Source organism: Peromyscus maniculatus, chromosome 8 (genome assembly GCF_049852395.1).
Source record: "Peromyscus maniculatus bairdii isolate BWxNUB_F1_BW_parent chromosome 8, HU_Pman_BW_mat_3.1, whole genome shotgun sequence".
NCBI lineage: Eukaryota > Metazoa > Chordata > Mammalia > Rodentia > Cricetidae > Peromyscus > Peromyscus maniculatus.
In genome coordinates, this window is record NC_134859.1 from 14,509,466 (window position 1) to 14,527,281 (window position 17,816).

The 17,816-nt window shown below is 43.2% G+C and overlaps 1 protein-coding gene across 3 annotated transcripts in view; it reads left to right on the forward strand.

Moving 5' to 3' along the window:
• The window catches only part of Kcnip1 (potassium voltage-gated channel interacting protein 1), a 387,948-nt gene that overhangs the window by 362,921 nt on the left and 7,211 nt on the right, over nt 1–17,816 (forward strand). For 2 of the 3 annotated variants that reach the window (XM_006978890.4, XM_006978891.4), the window contains exons 2-5: nt 6,284–6,408; nt 7,699–7,768; nt 9,047–9,117; nt 9,856–9,963. In XM_006978890.4, coding sequence (XP_006978952.1) covers nt 6,284–6,408; nt 7,699–7,768; nt 9,047–9,117; nt 9,856–9,963 — 374 coding nt within the window. Of the gene's footprint in view, nt 1–1,031; nt 1,065–6,283; nt 6,409–7,698; nt 7,769–9,046; nt 9,118–9,855; nt 9,964–17,816 lie in introns of all 3 variants that reach the window. The other variant, XM_006978888.4, reaches the window with a different exon arrangement.

A 17,816-nucleotide genomic window follows, 5' to 3' on the forward strand; every position in this document is an offset into this window, starting at 1 on the left:
GAGCAACAGGGCCACTAAATCCAGTAAAATGAATTTCTCCCACTGATGCAGATGAGGAGACAATGAATACCCAGCCCTCTGTGCTGCCCCTCTTGGGAACAGCATGGGCAGAAGCCATTCCAGTCTGAGCTATTAGGGGGTGGAGGGACTAAGACACAGTGGGGATGCTGGCTGGACTGTCTGACACACCTTTGGTCAAGGGTGCTGGCAAGACAGGAGGCAGCTCAAATAGGAGCCCGCAGAGAAAGCAAGACTGGCCAGCACATGGATCTGAACAGGCCAGCAGCAAGGCGTCAAGCAGAGCTCCCTGGGAATTTAGACTCGCCCAGTCCGCCTGTCATGGGGGATTTTCCAGGTCTGATTTTTCTCCAGTGTTTCGTGCATGGCACAGTAAAAGACTTCAGCTGCTCACACACCCCAATATGCTAATTCTTAACATCAATAGTACTTCATTCTTTTCTGCATCTGAGTTGTTTATCATGCTTAAGAAAGGAGGAGAGAAGCCAAACTGTGTAGCTTGTAAGCTCCATGAGAGCAGGAAACGGAATTGTATATTCATTGGTGTACAATAGACACTTCACCAATAGTCGTTGAAGAAATAAATTGCTCTACAAGATCCATAGCCAAATCACAAAGAAGAGAGAGGTAATGAGGCCTTCTCGTGGTGGAGGGTGTCTTAAAAGCCACTCCTCAATCAAACCTGTGGGTATTTCCAGGAAGCCATCCACATCTGTGCATCCTCGCCACATGTCATCTCATCTCTCTTCAGGCTGCATGACTGCATGGCTCAGAGCATGCTGGATGAGCCCTGCTGGTAGCGTGGGCACTGGGAGGTGACCCAGTGCTCTGCCTGTTCTCACTGTGGGAAAGGGATGGGAAATCTAGACTCTGCTCTGCTCGTGAGAGGCCCCTTGCATATGTGAAGCTGGATGGTGACCAGGACTTCCTCGGAGTGCCTCTAATAACAATAAAAGTATGCTGTGCTTTTTAAATGAATGGATTTGGTAAAATGTTTTCTTACTTTTTCCTAGACATCGCCTGGTGGTATTACCAGTATCAGAGAGGTAAAAAAAAAAAAAAAAAAAAAAAAAAAAGTCTACACTAACTAACTTGACTGTCTCAGTTATATTACTTGGAAAGGAAGAATTTCTCAATCAAGTATATATTCTGCAATTGGTTTTCTCATTCACCGGATTTTTGTGCCCCTTGTTAGCAAACTCAGTTTGTGTAGAAATGGCTAGGGATGTTCTCTTAGGGTTGAGGTTTAAGAAAAGCTTTGTTTCTCCTAAGAGACTCATATTTTTCCTTCCATGATAATTGAATATCCATAAAGTAAAGCTCAGAACTATGTTGTAGTTTAAGTATATTAACTGTTTAGAACAAATGATCTGAATTTCTCTGTTCTCCTCCCTTCCCGCAACATGGTCCAGAACTCCAATCAAATCAGCATTTTCTGAAGCAGTTTTTCCGTTATTTGTTTTTATTCTATTATTTAGTTCCTATGGTCTACTTCAAATGCTTTGTGAAATAAAATAGAATGCTTAAAAGAGAGAGGAGAAAGGCAGGTGGTGGGGAGGTTAAGCAGGTTTGTGTCAAGATCCAGACTCAAGATCAGTCTCCAAGCCACACAGGCAGCTTAAGAGCATTAAAAAGAGCCTGAGGTGATGCATGCATGGTGCACGCCTTTAATCCCAGCACTCCAGAGGCAGAGGCAGTTGGACCTCTGCAAGTTCATAGCCAGCTTGGTCTACAGAGTGAGCTCCAGGACAGCCAGAGATGCTTAGAGAGACCATGTCTCAAAAAAAAAAAAAAAAAAAAAAAAAAAAAAAAAAAAAAAAAAAAAAAAAAAAAAACAGAAAGAAAGAGAGAGAGAGAGAGAGAGAGAGAGAGAGAGAGAGAGAGAGAGAGAGAGAGGGAGGGAGGGAGGGAGGGAGGGAGGGAGGAAGGAAGGAAGGAAGGAAGGAAGGAAGGAAGGAAGGAAGGAAGGAAGGAAGGAAGGAAGGAAGGGTTCTAAGTGAATGACAGGGGACCCTGGGGACTCTGCTTAACCAGAGTGTCCAGCCCCTGCTTAGCTCTAGTAGATGACACCCTGGTGAGAATTTGAGACTCAAGATTTTCCAGGAGAAATCAGAAACACAAACTTTGTCATGGATTTCTTGTCTATAAACATTAGTAACTAATTTTAAATGAATTTATCTATTTCATATAAAGTATGAGCTTCTATGTATTTCTTACAAACAAAACCTCTCTTTGAACTTCATTCAAGCTAAGGATCACAATTTTGCAGTCTCAAAATGGAATGGAGTGAATGGGTGGGTATAAAGTACGACCCAGATGCTGCCCCCTCTGCCAAACACACACACACACACACACACACACACACACACACACACACACACACACACAAGAAACTAAGCAAAGGAGGGAGGACATGGTCATAGTTTTGGGTTGTGGCCTTTGTCATCAGGTAGAGAAGATACTTCACTGCCAGATGTACCCCCAGGTGTGGGTCCCCACTGCTCAGTTTGAGGAGCTGACTTGTACACAGGCATGACATGTTAGGAGCAGGAGCACCTCAAGGCTGTCACAAAGCGACTTACAGATGTGCTCCAATGAAGTAGAAGCCACTGCAGGGACATCTGGAAGCCAGATCTGATGGCAGAGTCCTGGGCTGGCTGGAATCAAGATCCAGCTTTGTCACTGTTGGCCTATGTGATCCAAGCCTCAGACAAAAGGAGTTAGAGCTTGGGAAAGATCGACAACAGAAGACCTTTGCCTGGACTCTGTTTATTTAAAAGTTACAGAACTCACTGGAGATATAGGGAGGCTTGATACAATACATTTTTTCTAAGAGAGTCTAAAGTTTTCATTCATCCTATACCCAGAACCACCCCAAATCCTGAAGTATTAAAAACCACTTACTTGGAATCATACACTGTTTTGTCTGGAATTCCTCACTGTAGCATACTCTACAATTTATTGTTCTGGCTCAGGTTCACTCCTGGTGGAAGACATGCATCACCTTGTGAGTCACTTGTAGCTAGAAAATCACCTTCTCTAAGATAACTGACTCTAAATATCAGGCACTAGACTCCTCGCCCCCCACCATACACAAAGTCACATGAAAGCAGTTAACAGATTTCTAATAGAACATTACAAAGAGAAGATAATTCTCATGGATTTTTATCAAACAGAAATTTCCATAGCATTAGCCTCAAGATTAGTTTTGATTCAAACTCAATCTGACTTAATAATTAGTTTATCATCTTTAATCATGAAAATAACAACAAGTGCATATGGTATTGAAGACTCACAAGAACCCAAGTGGTAAGGAGGCCCTCTGTGTGTTAATTCTGGTTTTGTCTAACCAGGGAGCTGGGCCAGTGTCTCCCTCTATTGGTTCTGTCTAGAGACATCCAGGGAATCCCTGAGTGGCTACAGAAAATCACTCTTCCAAAATTTCCCCTGCATATATTCACAGTGGCCCAGAACAAAAAGGCTACAAGGTGGTATGAAAGAGAAATGTCCAAATGTGGGCAAGTCTAGACAGTTGCAAGAGCTGTGGACAAACTCAATCATTGTTTTCCGATCAAAGGCCATGACTCATGAGGGTCTCAGTGGCACAAGTCTGTCAAGACTAAAGTACATCTCACACCAGTCAAAGACAGCTCTGTCTCACGAAGTTTTACTTCCAAAATTTTTGCATGCATGTATCGCATATACTGAACTGTTACATAAGTTACATTTTTACTTACTGATTTAAGCACCTAGTATCCATAGGTGTCCACTTCCCTACATCTTGAGCCTCAATGACAAGAATTTCTCCTGTCACGGACATGACCGCAGACTGATTATTAGTGAAGGGTAAAGCCAGAAAGCAAAAGCTTGGCCATCAATAATGAGTATTCACAGTCTGCAGAATCTCTTTAATCTGGAACTCGATCCTGCCTCCCACATAGCAAGCCTATCATTGGTTAATAAGGAATGAATCTAGCTTTTTTTTTTTAAGATTTATTTATTTATTATGTATACAGTGTTCTGTTTGCATGCATCCCTGCAGGCCAGAAGAGGGCGCCAGATCTCATTAGATGGTTGTGAGCCACCATGTGAGTGCTGGGAATTGAGCTCAGGACCTCTGGAAGAACAGCCAGTGTTCTTACCCTCTGAGCCATCTCTCCAGCCCTGGAGTGACTCTGTCTTAATAAAGTCAGTTTAATAGTTGGTGTCTCAATAATTATCATTTTTTAAGCAAGGTGATAAGAACTGAAAGCTGGTTCTGAGTTGAAAAAAAAAAAACTTTAAATGTCTGCAAAGAAATTCCCTTAGCTTATAAGAAATCCAGCCAGAGGGAGATTAAAAATAGCACAATACCACACACACACACACACACACACACACAGAGAGAGAGAGAGAGAGAGAGAGAGAGAGAGAGAGAGAGAGAGAGAGAGAGAGACAGAGAGAGACTTTATTCTTCTGGGTCAGATATTCATTTGCAGATAGACACCTTTACAACATATAGTTTTCTATCTTCCAAAATATAGTTTTCTATTTTCTTATTTATATTTTAATATAATTTTGCTGATTCTTCTTCCTTTGCTAGGGCTACCTGGGCATACCCAGTGGATCTTTGAGGGGCAATATGTAGAGTATATTGTAAACATCTAGAGCCCCTTCGTAAGTTTCTTCAGCTACACGAAGCTAAAGATATGCGCATTTTTGTGCCAGGACAAACCTGCAAATGATTTCTTAGGATGAGTTTGAGGTCTCGTGAGACACCTGTGAGCTTTCTGCATTACACTTATGGGACCCCCCCCCTTTTCCATTGCTTTTTCTTCCTGGGCACTGGCCCTTTGATTTACACAGAAACCTTCTGCATTCAGGTAGCTGGTACTTAACTCATTAGCAGAACTAACAATAATTAAAGGCTCTGTAAGAATTATAAGGAAATTGGCCACTTGCCACAATGTAACATAAACAGAGTATCTTATTTATTTTGAATCATTATCTGCCTCCATCCCAGAAGGATTAGGTGATGTGTTTTACCCAGCATGTAAGAAAGATAACAATTAGCTTCACTGCCACATTATTGGAGCTTTACTCTAACATCCATTACCGCTGGGACTCTGCACAAGATAAAAATTTTGATGGATTTGTTTGTATTGGGATTTAAGTACCAAAGGAGAAAGTGACAGCAGCAGAGACAATCTGGTGCAAAGAGCCCACCCCTGATTACAGAGTGCCTGCTCGCCCCGTCCTGTGAGGCAAGCCCAGCCTGCCTCTTCTCGGACTTATCGTAGGGCCGAGCAGTCTCTGTGTTCCCAGCAGCCTGCCCGTCTCACCCCAGTTTTCATCAGGCGGGAGCTGGAATTGTTCAATATGTGGATTGGCGGATACCCATGTGACAACAACGGGCGGAGTCGGGTGGATGGTAAATGACCCTCAACTGGAATAAATTTACAGAAAGCGTTCTGCCAGGGCCCAGTGGAAAGAACCCACTCATCCATGCATGAGGCCAGACTCGTGGAAGCACCATTGATGGATGAGCTTTGACTCGCTTCGAGGGAAGATAAGCAGATTCAGCTGACAGGCACTTCGTAAACCGACCATTAGACCCCCATTTCAGTATACATTCAGAAAGTTGAGCCTCTACTATCCACGACTGTTTGTAGAGCCTTCCAAACACCCTAAAAACCTTTATTTATACAAATACACACAGATTGAAGTCACTTCCCTAGTACTGAAGAATATCTAGCAAATATTTTAAAACAATACCCTACATGTCACATTTCACATACCATAGTTTGAACGCTCTACTAAGTCTCCCTAGCTAGCTCACACGGTGAAAATTTATCCTTTTGAAAAGCAGGTGTGATTTGTTCCCCCTTACTATTTGGAAGCTTTCCTTCTGCTCTGTTCCCTGTGTCTCTACATAGAAAGCAGTGTCCGTGGGCATTGATTTGAATTTGCAAAGAAGGCCATTTGAAAGAGAAGACGTTTTTGTGTGGACGTTTTTGAAGATGTGTTTTAAACACTCTGCCCTCCTCCCCCTACCTGAGATGCCGATGTCCCCTCCCCTTTGTGTCCGCCACACCTTCAGTAACACAGTGGACACACTGTCGGCCAAAGAATGGGCGGGAAGTGGGGTTCGAGGCCCAAGATTACCTGCAGTGTGACCCAGCCCAACCCAAAGTCCCGTTCCCAACATCACTCTTTCAACAGCTCAGACGACGGTCTGACAGAGACCAGGGAGGCCATGCTCTGACATCACTCCCTCTGCTTCCAGACAAAATCGAGGATGAGCTAGAGATGACCATGGTCTGCCACCGGCCTGAAGGATTGGAGCAACTTGAGGCCCAGACGAATTTCACCAAGAGGGAGCTGCAAGTCCTTTACCGGGGATTCAAAAATGTAAGACCCCCAGAGGCTCCGAGGCTTGGTGTGACTTCCCACATGGCCAAGCTCTTCTGGTGCCAAGGGAGTCCCCAGAGTGCAGAGAGGTTCAGGGAGGCCACCACTGTGGGCCCGCACAGGGTGAGGAAGCAGGCTGGCAGAGGCCAAGGCCTCAGCAGACGGGAAGGTCACCCACTGCATGGAAGTGCCGCGGGGTGGTGTGACCTCAGAGAGGCCCTCCCAGCCCAGGTGCTAACCTTAGCTTAACGTTCACATTTTACCCTCTGTTGGAGGTCCAACAGTGAGGGATTGAGCTCTCCTGGTCTGTGCTAACGAGGCCCCGTAAAGACTGGCATATAAGCCTGAATGTCACGGCACTGTGTTCATTTCTCCCGAAAGTTAGGACAGTGAGACCAGACGTTCCTCTCCTCCTGTTGGAAACTTCTTCTGCAAGCCCCACAGAAAGCCAAGTTCTTTGCAAAGGAGCATGGGAGGAAGGAAGTTCAAAACTGGCACACACTTGAGTCCACCCCGGCTTTCTGGGCTGCTTTGGGAGCTTTCGCATGCCAGCCTGGATAAGGAGCTTGGGCTTAAAGCTTACATCTCAGAGCACAGTCATGTCCCCAAATCAGTGAGTGGAATAGAGCGGAAGAGGTGCTCTGGTCACCTCCCTCCGGGCGCAGCCTACAGGTGGAGTTTGGTCAATTGCCCTACGGCTTGACTATGCTGGTCATGTGACTGCTTTCTATGCTGGTCACGTGTCTGTGCTACCGTTAGCCTTTCTTCCTTCCAATGTTGAGGAGGCCATGTTAACAGTGGCCCACTGAGTTGGAGCAGAGGCCTGGAGGTTGTTGCCCAGTTGGGCACTTGGCTGATAGGGGAATAGAAAGGAGAAGAAAATCCACAGTATTTTTGGGCATCTGCCATAGTCTCAGTACCACCTAATATTGCTAGCTCTGTTGGGAGGAAACTGTTAGCCATGTTCCATGGGTAAGTGTGTTCGAGATCACAGTCTGCCTTGGACAAAGTCACAAAGCTTAGAACAGGCTTAACCAGGATCCAAACCTAGACCTTCCTATTCCTAACATCAAGACTCTGCCAGCACAGTACCTATCCTGTGATGACTTCCTCTCTCTTGCAAAGTAGTTTTTCATGGCGGGGTTACCTCCAACACCCCCCTGGAGATACCCAGTGCACAGGTACTTGTCCAGTCTCTGCCCAGGAGAGGGCATGAGGAACCTGCCCAGTCTATACCCCTAGTACAGCCTCCCAGACATCCCCCACTCACTCGCTCTCCCCTTCACCCAGGAGTGCCCCAGCGGTGTGGTCAATGAAGAAACATTCAAGCAGATCTACGCTCAATTTTTTCCTCACGGAGGTGAGTATATCTGTGGGGAAAATCCTCCCAGCATCCTCTCCAATGATCAGCCTTCCCTTCCTCCACCTCCCCTATCCTTTGTCTCTGTCTCCCTCAGGGTTAGAATTTATGGCAAGATTTTTCCTTACTACAAAATACAGAATTCTCTGGGGGGGGGGGGGAGATATGAACCCAGTCCAGGAAAGGAAGGGTTGGCGGTGCAGTATTGGAAAGTCTCATAGCAGTTCTAGGAAACAGGTGCCATGCTCCCAGAAGGAACGGTTGAGTTTCAGAGATGTTAAGCAATTTACTCAAGATCACACAGCTTGTATGTGGCAGACCAGGAACAGAAAATATATGGGACAAAAGCTTCACCATCTTGGTTCCTTAAACAGGTTGAAATTTTGTAAACAACATTAGTAAATACTGCAGACCATAAAAATCAATGAATCAAAATAAATTGTGGGCAGCATGACATTGTCCTCATTTATAAAACCAGGTTACTGAGAGCACAGGACCCCTACCACCTGCAGCTCCACATATCAGGGGACCCTTCCTCTTGTGACCTTCTTATGTCACCTGTCCACAGGTGTCACGTGGACAGGTACAGAACACCTCTTCTGGATTCTAGCAAAATAGAGACTCAAGTGACCACATCCTTCTTGGGCCCTATCTATCATGGGCCTTTTCGGCCTCACACAGGTGTCTTCCTGGTGTGGGTCTCTGTGTTGGGGAGCAGAAGCTTCATGTCATGCTAGTACCAGACTCCCAGCTTATGAATGCCATCTATGTTGTTTTCACTATGTGGCAGGGAAGGCTCCAGTTTAATGTATTTCTCCACATGTTTCAAGACCCGGGTCTTGTCCCATCTCTCTCTACAGAGATGTGGAATGGATTCTCAGAGATGCCCCATTAGATGTCTACAGGCACAGCTCTATGGAGATATCTTTGATCCAAGCTCAGGTCTCTCCTGGAAAGGGAATGCCCATACCATGGCAAGGACCACTTGCTCAGGACGTTTCATTTCAGTCACCATGTTATCACCTCCAGAGAAACAGGTCACACAGAGAAACAGGCAGGGGAACCATTCTCAAGATGATGAGGTAGAGAGAGTCGAGGACCTACCTTTTGCTAGAACTAGCTTCTAACCTAAACTCCAGGGGCTGAGCAAACAGGTCTCCATCCATCCTCCCTCCCTCTCTCTGGTCCCATGCCTGCTTGTTTTCCAATGCCATCTCTGCCCTCTGTGGGACCAGACCCCGCCCCCTCTGCTCACCCGCCTTTCCTTCTACCTTGCAGATGCCAGCACATATGCCCATTACCTCTTCAATGCCTTTGACACCACCCAGACAGGCTCTGTGAAGTTCGAGGTACAGTCTGGGTATCCCCTGGTTCCACATTGCCTCTCCCTCCAAATCTGGGGATCCTGGAGGAAATGGTTAATTGTCAAGAAACTTTACTCCTTTAACAAGCATCACCTGAAGATAGAGAAGGGACTCCCTTGCCCTCTAGACATGGGGGAGTAGAGTTGTAGAGACAACTTAAGAGCTCCCTTGCACTCTGCATGCTGGGTGGTAGCCTCTGGATCTAGCATTTTGCATTTATTAACTTGTTTAACTTCTATAATAGTGTTATAAAGTAGGCTTGGATTATCATTTTACAGAAGAAGAAAATAAGGCAGAGGCCAAGTAGCTTTTGAAAATGCCAAAGAGAGAGTAAATGGCCAAGGGGGCTTTTGAACACAGACAGTATATACTTCCTCAGCCTGGCTCATAGCCACTGGAATGTACAGTCCCTCAGACGTTAAGCAACCATTGCAGCCATGGGTTAGGATCAACAGGGGAAGCTGAATTAACTGCATGAGGTCTCCAACCATACAAAGCTCGAGTCTTCCTCAAGGGGCCTCAGAAACTACAATGGTGAGGGTGTAGGGAATGGAAGACAGACGTTCTTTGCTGGCATTGACCATTTCCATCTAGCTGACGGGATGATATGGGGTCAGGGCACCATTTTGTAAAAGCACCATGGTCTAACCTGGAGGCCAGGCTTCTCTCCACCCACACAGTGGCTCAGAGGTTAATTTTGCTTCTGCCTTTTCCACTTCTTAGGACTTTGTGACGGCTCTGTCTATTTTACTGAGAGGGACAGTCCATGAAAAACTAAGGTGGACATTTAATTTGTATGACATCAATAAAGATGGCTACATAAACAAAGAGGTGAGTGCCCAGAAGAGAACAGGGGGTTCTTTAAGGAGTAAGTGACAATCATCAGATCTCATTAGCCAAAGCCTGTTCCGCCTGACAAAACCATAGAAGGAAAGACTGGGGAGGGTGGGCAGCTGTCTCAAAAATGGGAGAGAGAGAGAGAGAGAGAGAGAGAGAGAGAGAGAGAGAGAGAGAGAGAGAGACGGAGGGAGGGAGGAAGAAGAAAGAAAGAAAGAAAGAGAGAGAGAGAAAGATAGGAAGAAAGAAAGAAAGAAAGAAGGGAGGGAGGGAGGGAGGGAGGGAGGGAGGGAGGGAGAAAGGAAAGGAAAGGAAAGGAAAGGAAAGGAAAGGAAAGGAAAGGAAAGGAAAGGAAAGGAAAGGAAAGGAAAGGAAAGGAAAGGAAAGGAAAGGAAAGGAAAGGAAAGGAAAATCCCAGAGGATTTCAGAATCTTCATTTCTTGACCCTTAGAGCCTCAGTACATGTGTTTAGCCAGGGAACTGCTCATGGTTTGTCATTCAAGTCACCAGAAGTCTGATGTAAACTGGTGTGCCATTGGGGCTTAACATTAACATCTGGAACATCTTGCTGCGCTTCTGTGTCTAGACACGATGCCTAGAGCTATGGAGATCGTCTCTAACCCTCACCTGAACTCTGCAAGGTTCTCCTCTCAGAGTACATAAGAGCCGAGTTCCCTATTCGTTCAGCCATGTGGGTGCAACACAGGTCTGAGAACCCGTTCAGTGTTCTGGGTGCCGGGGATCAAACAGCGAGGGACTGTCATGGGGTGGTGCAGTGGGATGAACAGCAGCAGCAAAATGGAGAAGGACGGGTAGATGTTTGAGCAAGAGTCAGCAGGCGCCTGTCTAAGAATGTATTGCCATACCAGGACCAGTCACCCCAAAAGCCAGGAGAAGTGCCCCAGGCAAAAGTAAGAGCCATTAGAGGGGTTCTCAGGGAAAGTGGAGGTCCATGTGCCCTCCAAACAGAAAAACTTGATGGTGGCTGCAGGCTGGGGTATGAAGAAAAGCCTGACAGGCTCAGACAGTGGAAGACTGGAGTGGACAGCCCACTCTACCTACTGGGAGCTGCTGGTACAAAGCAGAGGTTTTGAGAGACACTAGTACTAAAGGTGGTTCAAGGTCAGCAGGAAAATCTAAATAGCTTCCATCACTAAGAGGAATAAAATTCACATGAATAATCCTGGAAAAGTTTAAGCTCCTCAGATGGTTTTCTGATTACTTCTAACACAAACCCTACAAAACTGAGGCAGAAGGAGCTTCCCAACTTCTTTTTTTAATCTAACTATATGCTATTCTCAAACTAGAAATAAATAATGTCTTATAGAGAAGACAACTGTTCTTAGTTCTCATGATTACAAATGCAACAAGTTTTATGTAAACATTAGCAAACTAAACACATGAATACATTAAAAAATACAGTATCATGTAACCAAGTCGGGTTTATTCTAGTAATACAAGATTGGTTGAATACTCAAAAATCCATGTCATTCACTATATTTACACAATAAAAAGAAAAAGTATATTGACTCACTAAATACAGAAAAAGCACTTGACAAAATTACTACTCATTCATAATAAAGTTTTTAACAAACTAAGACTAGAAGATCTCTCTCTCTCAGCCTAATAGCTGATAACTGGTTTGTTTTTGTTTTTGTTTTTTTAATCTTTTGGCTAACATCTGCTCACTAGTGAATACTGTATACTTTCAAGGTCAAGAATTAAAGAAGGAAATGAGGCAAGAAAAAAACAAAATGAGAAGAAACCAAAGTGATCTAGATTGGAAAATAACTAAATTTTTATCTGTAATAAGCTTGAATTCATGGAAAATCCTAAGGAAACTCCAGGAAGCTACTAGAAAGAATCATGAACGTATTTATCAAGGTAGCCACATAGAAATTCTATTTTTTAAAAAGCAATATATACTGTGTTAAGAAATAATTCCCCTTACGATAGTACCCATATATACAAATATTTTTGATAAATTCAACAAAATTGGTGTAAGATTTATACATTAAAAAACACAAAATATTGCTGAAAATTGAGGCCTAAGTAAACAGATGCACCATGTTGGACTACACAAGATGCTAAAATGGAGAGTCTCAAAAATTCAACTTGTAGACTCAGTGTAGTCACAACTGAAACACCCAGCAGACACTTTGAAGAAACTGGTAAATTGATCTAAAATGCATATGGAAATACAAGGAGCAAAACAACCCAAATGAACCCACCTTATTTCAAGATTAACATAAAAGATAGTAATGAATAGACTGGAGACTTGGTGTCGTGACAGACACAGCTTTCCAGATCAAGATGAATGTCCAGAAGGGGCCCGGGACTGTGGCTCAGGTGCACAAACTTGCCTAGCAAGTGTAAGACCCTAGGTTTGATCATCTCCTTTAAATAGACTTGTCCATATTGTCATTTCAGAAAAGATACCACTGAAGCCAAAGAGAATCCAACAATATCTTGAACAAATGATTCTGAGCCAACTCCACATCCGTCTGAAAATAAAAATGGTTCTTAGCCTTTACTTCATGCTGAAAGCAAAAATTAACATGAGGTGAATATACACACAAACATAAAATCAAAAGCCATTGTAGTAAAGAATGCATAGAAGAAAACATCCTCACTACTTTGGAGTAGGAAAGAACAGTTTAGGACACACGGTAAGAGATCAAGAAAGAAAATTTGATGTTTCTCTTCATCAAAGCTACAATTTTCTGTTCTCAGAAAATGCCACTAAGAAAAGGGAAATGCAAGCCATAGAGTTGGGAAGATGGCTTGCAAATTATTATTAAATGACAAAAGGCTGAGATGCAAATAGGTAAGAAATACTTATATTGTTATAAGAAGGTAAACAAGCCCACAAACAATAGATAGTGAGGGGCTACCAAGATGGCTCAGTGAGCAAAGGCACATGCTGCCAAACCTGATGACCTGAGTTCAATCCTAGAAGCAAAGCACTGACCTCTGACCTCTGACCCCTACACTTGCACTATGACTTGCATGTCCCAACACACTAAATAAATAAATGTTTAAAATACAATAATAGTAATACAATGAAATTTTTAAATAGATTTTTAAAAGTTAAACAGATACTTCAGAAAATATTAGTAAATGGACAATACAGCCAGCTAAAATGACCCCAAATCTCTAATCTTCAATGAAATACAGATTTTTTTTTGGTTTTTTTGAGACAGGGTTTCTTTGTGTAGCTTTTGAGCCTGTCCTGGAACTCTCTCTGTAGACCAGGCTGGTCTACACAGAGATCCGCCTGCCTCTGCCTCCTGAGTGCTGAGATTGAAGGCATGCACCACCACCACCTGGCTGAAATACAGATTTTTTTTTAAGGTATAATAAACTATAACTATGCACACATTAGAGAGACTGCAAATAAAAAGAGCAACAACTCAAATGCAGGCAAAGATGAGGGATGGTAGAAACACGTAGACACTACTAGTGAGGAAGAGTGCAAACGTTGCCGCCTGGGAAACACTTTAGTATCTTAAAAAAAATCAACATCCAACTACTGTGTGACCCACAGATCCCACACCTACATATTTATCTAAAAAATGGAAATATTTAACTCCATAAATACCTACACCAAGATTGTCATAATACCTTTATCCACAATAGCCCCCAAACTGCCAGCAACCCAAATGTCTTTCAACAGGATGGCAGATAAACATATTGCTGTCTATCTATTCAGTGGGTGCTCAGCAGTGAAAAAGAAATAAATCACTGTCATGTGCAACAGTGGGCACAGATTCTGTAGCCATTATGTGCATTAAATATAGACAGGCTCAGACTTACAGTATCATTCCATTTGCATCAAATTCTAGAAAATGAAAATACCTTTAATGACCAAAGTTTCATCAGCAATGGCTTGATGCCAGGGGGTTGGCAGACAGTATAGAAACTTCTTGAGGTGATAAAAAGATAATGCAAGCCGGGCGGTGGTGGCGCACGCCTTTAATCCCAGCACTCGGGAGGCAGAGGCAGGTGGATCTCTGTGAGTTCGAGGCCAGCCTGGTCTACCAAGTGAGTTCCAGGAGAGGCGCAAAGCTACACAAGAGAAACCCTGTCTCAAAAAACCAAAAAAAAAAAAAAAAAAAAAAAGATAATGCAGGTGTTGAGTGTGGAGGTAGCACAGCTGTGTACATTTACCAAAGTTTATCAAGTGGGACACTTGAAATGAGTGAGTCTGCTGTAATCAAATTATGCTCCCATAAGCCCTACTTTTTTTTTTTTTTTTTTTTTTTTTTTTTTGGTTTTTCAAGACAGGGTTTCTCTGTGTAGCTTTGAGCCTTTCCTGGAACTTGCTCTGTAGACCAGGCTGGCCTCAAACTCACAGAGATCTGCCTGCCTCTGCCTCCCGAGTGCTGGGATTAAAGGCGTGTGCCACCACCGCCCAGCCACAAACCCTACTTTTAAAAGGAGATCTCACTTTAAGATAGGGGTGTCTAGACAACAGGAAGTGCTCAAAACATGATGAATGAAAAAAATTAAAAACTTTGGCAAAGCATATAAAGGAAAACAAGACTCCAATCTCACTTAAAATACACACCACAAGTTCTAAACGAAGTGCCAGGAAATTAATCTTAGCACTCTAGTTAAAGGAGCGTGCATGACCAGAAACAGGTTTATTGCAGAAGTAATTCAATAGTAGAGCATATCTATTAAATAATTCAGCTCATCAGTACATCGAAAGACTAAACCATGTGATTCTAAAACATATTCCATCAAGCTTACCCTATATCCTTGATCATTTTTTAAACTCCTAATAAAATGGGAATAAAATATATCATGAGCATAATAGAATGTGCTCCAGCCTTCTGCACAGCTCTCCACTTCATGGTGACATCTCAGATATCCTCAGCTCCAGCAGAAACGAAGACCAGAGTGCTTGCTGTTGACCCACACCGTCTGTTCATACTTCTGAATGCTCTTCAAGAACAGTGGGTCAGAAGCACACATCTGGAAAGCTAGGGCAGCCATGACATGATTTTCTTCTATTTATTTATTTGTTTACAACAAGGTCTCACACTGTAGCTCAAGCTGAATGGAACACACTGTGTAGGCCTTGAATGCATGGTGACCCTCCTGTCTCAGCCTCCTTAGTACTGGGATTACAATGTATGTAGCTGAAGTTTTCTCTCTGGGTCCCACTGAGCCCCAGCAGTCCAACAGCTCACTAATAAAATAAACACACAGACGCTTATATTATTTACAAACTGTATGGCCGTGTCAGGCTTCTTGCTAACTGTTCTTAAGTCTTAAATTAACCCATTTCTCTAAATCTATACCTTGCCACATGGCTCGTGTCTTACCAGCATCTTCACATGCTGCTTGTCCTGGCAGCAGCTGGCAGTGTCTCCCTGACTCAGCCTTCCACTTCCCAGAATTCTCCTCTCTCCTTGTCCCGGCTATACTTCCTGCCTGGCCACTGGCCAATCAGTGTTTTATTTATACAGAATAATATCCACAGCAAGTGTGAGCCTCCATGCTCAGCAATGACATGACTTTATGCTTAGGACAAAAAAAAAGACAAGAGAAACTACTTAAACAGTTAGAACTAAGATCATGTCCAGCGACTAACATATGCCGAAATAAACTGGGTGGCCCATGTCTCAGTTATGACTATTTAGAAAGTTGAAACTAAGATATTCCAATTATGTAACAGTAAAATGTAATGTGCACGATCATTTCAAAAACACCTATGATTTAGATGAAGAAAAAGGTTTCTGAGAAAATGGAGGGAAAAAACGACTAAATGGTGACACCCTCTATTTTCTGAAGGGAAGTCCATTGTGGAGATGGCAATATTATAAAAACAGCTATTTGTCTCTAATTTAAAATTTGTTTCTAACCAAAATAAAATTATTGTTTGGGGGGGAAAACTGCCACATTGGGAAAGTCACCAGGTGAAAAGAGGAAAGATCATTTTCAAAAAGTGGAAACAGAACTATGACACATTATGGGATGCTATGTGAGGAGATGAGGGGAGTGGGTAGACTGGGGAACACAGGAAGAAGTTGGGAGCCAATGGTAATTCAGGTCCCAGTAGAAAGAGCCTGGGACCAGAATAAACAGATGCAAATAATGAAATGGATGACTCCAGGGGAACTGGCCGGCTGTGGTGTTTCAGCAGTAAAGGAATGACTTATGTCACACACGTAAGTCAGTCATAGATACACAAGTGACTTCTAACTACAAAAGAACTAGGCATGTGGCTAGAGAGGCAGGAAGCAGCCTCCTCCACATCCTCTGCTTCCGTTTCTGCCTCCAGGCTCCTGCCTTGAGTTCCTGCCCTTGTTCCCCTTCATGAGGGACTGACTGTAGCTGTAAGATGGGATCACTTTGTCTCTCCCCAAAAGGAAATAGGTGTCTCATCTTAACTTAGAATAGGAAAAGCCTAAAATTAAGACACAAAGAAAAGTATTGATGACATCACTCTGAATATTTTTATATTCTTCACCTCAAAAAATGCCATCAGCAAAGTTGGACAACGGGTGTCACAGCTGTTGAAACATCTGTAACTTGTAGAAAGCGATGGTGCTTCTTACCAGGCACTAGCTAACCAAGGTCTCACATCTGTCTCACTAGCCTCTCCTCAGATCACACCTAGCATAGGGTGCACACTTTAAAATGCCCTATACATAAATGTATGCATCCCACAAAGAAGATAAAGAACTCTCACAGTCAGATTAATAATAAACACAATGAACAAAGAGTTTGTGGAAATTCAGTAAGAACTAGTTGATGTGGGGGTTAAAACTCGTGAAGAAACCAACCCTAGTAAAACAATAATGGAATTTCTACCATATTGCAAAGGGTCTAGATTCTGAAGATTTTAATTTTTATTAATTAATTTAATTTTTTCCAGTCCTATTGCAGTTTCCCTGACCTCCTACCCCAGTCCCCCCCTGCAACCTTTCATCTCCCCACCCCCACCATGCCTGTTCTTTTCTCTTCAGAAAAGGGCAGGCTCTCCCCTGTATATCAGCCAGCTGTGCCATATCAAGTTGCAATAAGACTGGGCACCTCCTCTCCTATTAAGGCTGGATGAGTCAACACAGTAGAAGAAAAAGGTCCCAAAATCAGGTAACAGAATCAGAGACAGCCCCTGCCCCCACTGTTAGGAGTCCCACAAGGAGACCAAGCTATACAACTGTAACATATATGCAAAGATTTTTATGTTTAATCATGTAAAATGTATGGAAGGGTGGGTTTATGCAGTACCCTCAGAGGCCAGAAGAGGGAGCCAGATCCCCAGGAGCTCAGGCAGTTGTGAGTCACCCAACATGGGTGCTGGGAACAGAACTCAGGTCTTTTGTGAGAGCAGTGCAAACTCTTAACCACTGAACCATCTTTCCAGGCCCAGATTTTAAGCCCTCATTAGATAGCAGGTAACCATTTAAAATCACAAAAGATTAACAACTGTATGTAATGTCTTGTTTCAAAAAAATCACTTTATAAAGTACTAGTGTAGTATTACAGCAATTTTGTAGACACGTAAGTTCTTATGTACATACTTACATGTATGATACTCTAAGATATTCAAATGCTACTTTATACAACATCTAAAGAAAGGAGACTCAGATGGGATTTACGCCACCTGATCTTCAACCTTGGTCAATACATTTTCCCATCACACTGCTGAATAAACTTACTAACGGCTCCCTTTTTTATAATGGGTGAAGTAGGCAGAATTATCACCACTGATGTCTATCAGACATCTCTAGATGCCAAAAATAATGGTGAGGTGGACACAGTGTGAGACATCTTCCTGGCAATCATTCTGGAACATTCTTATCATACTTGCAGGCAATGAGAATCCCAAA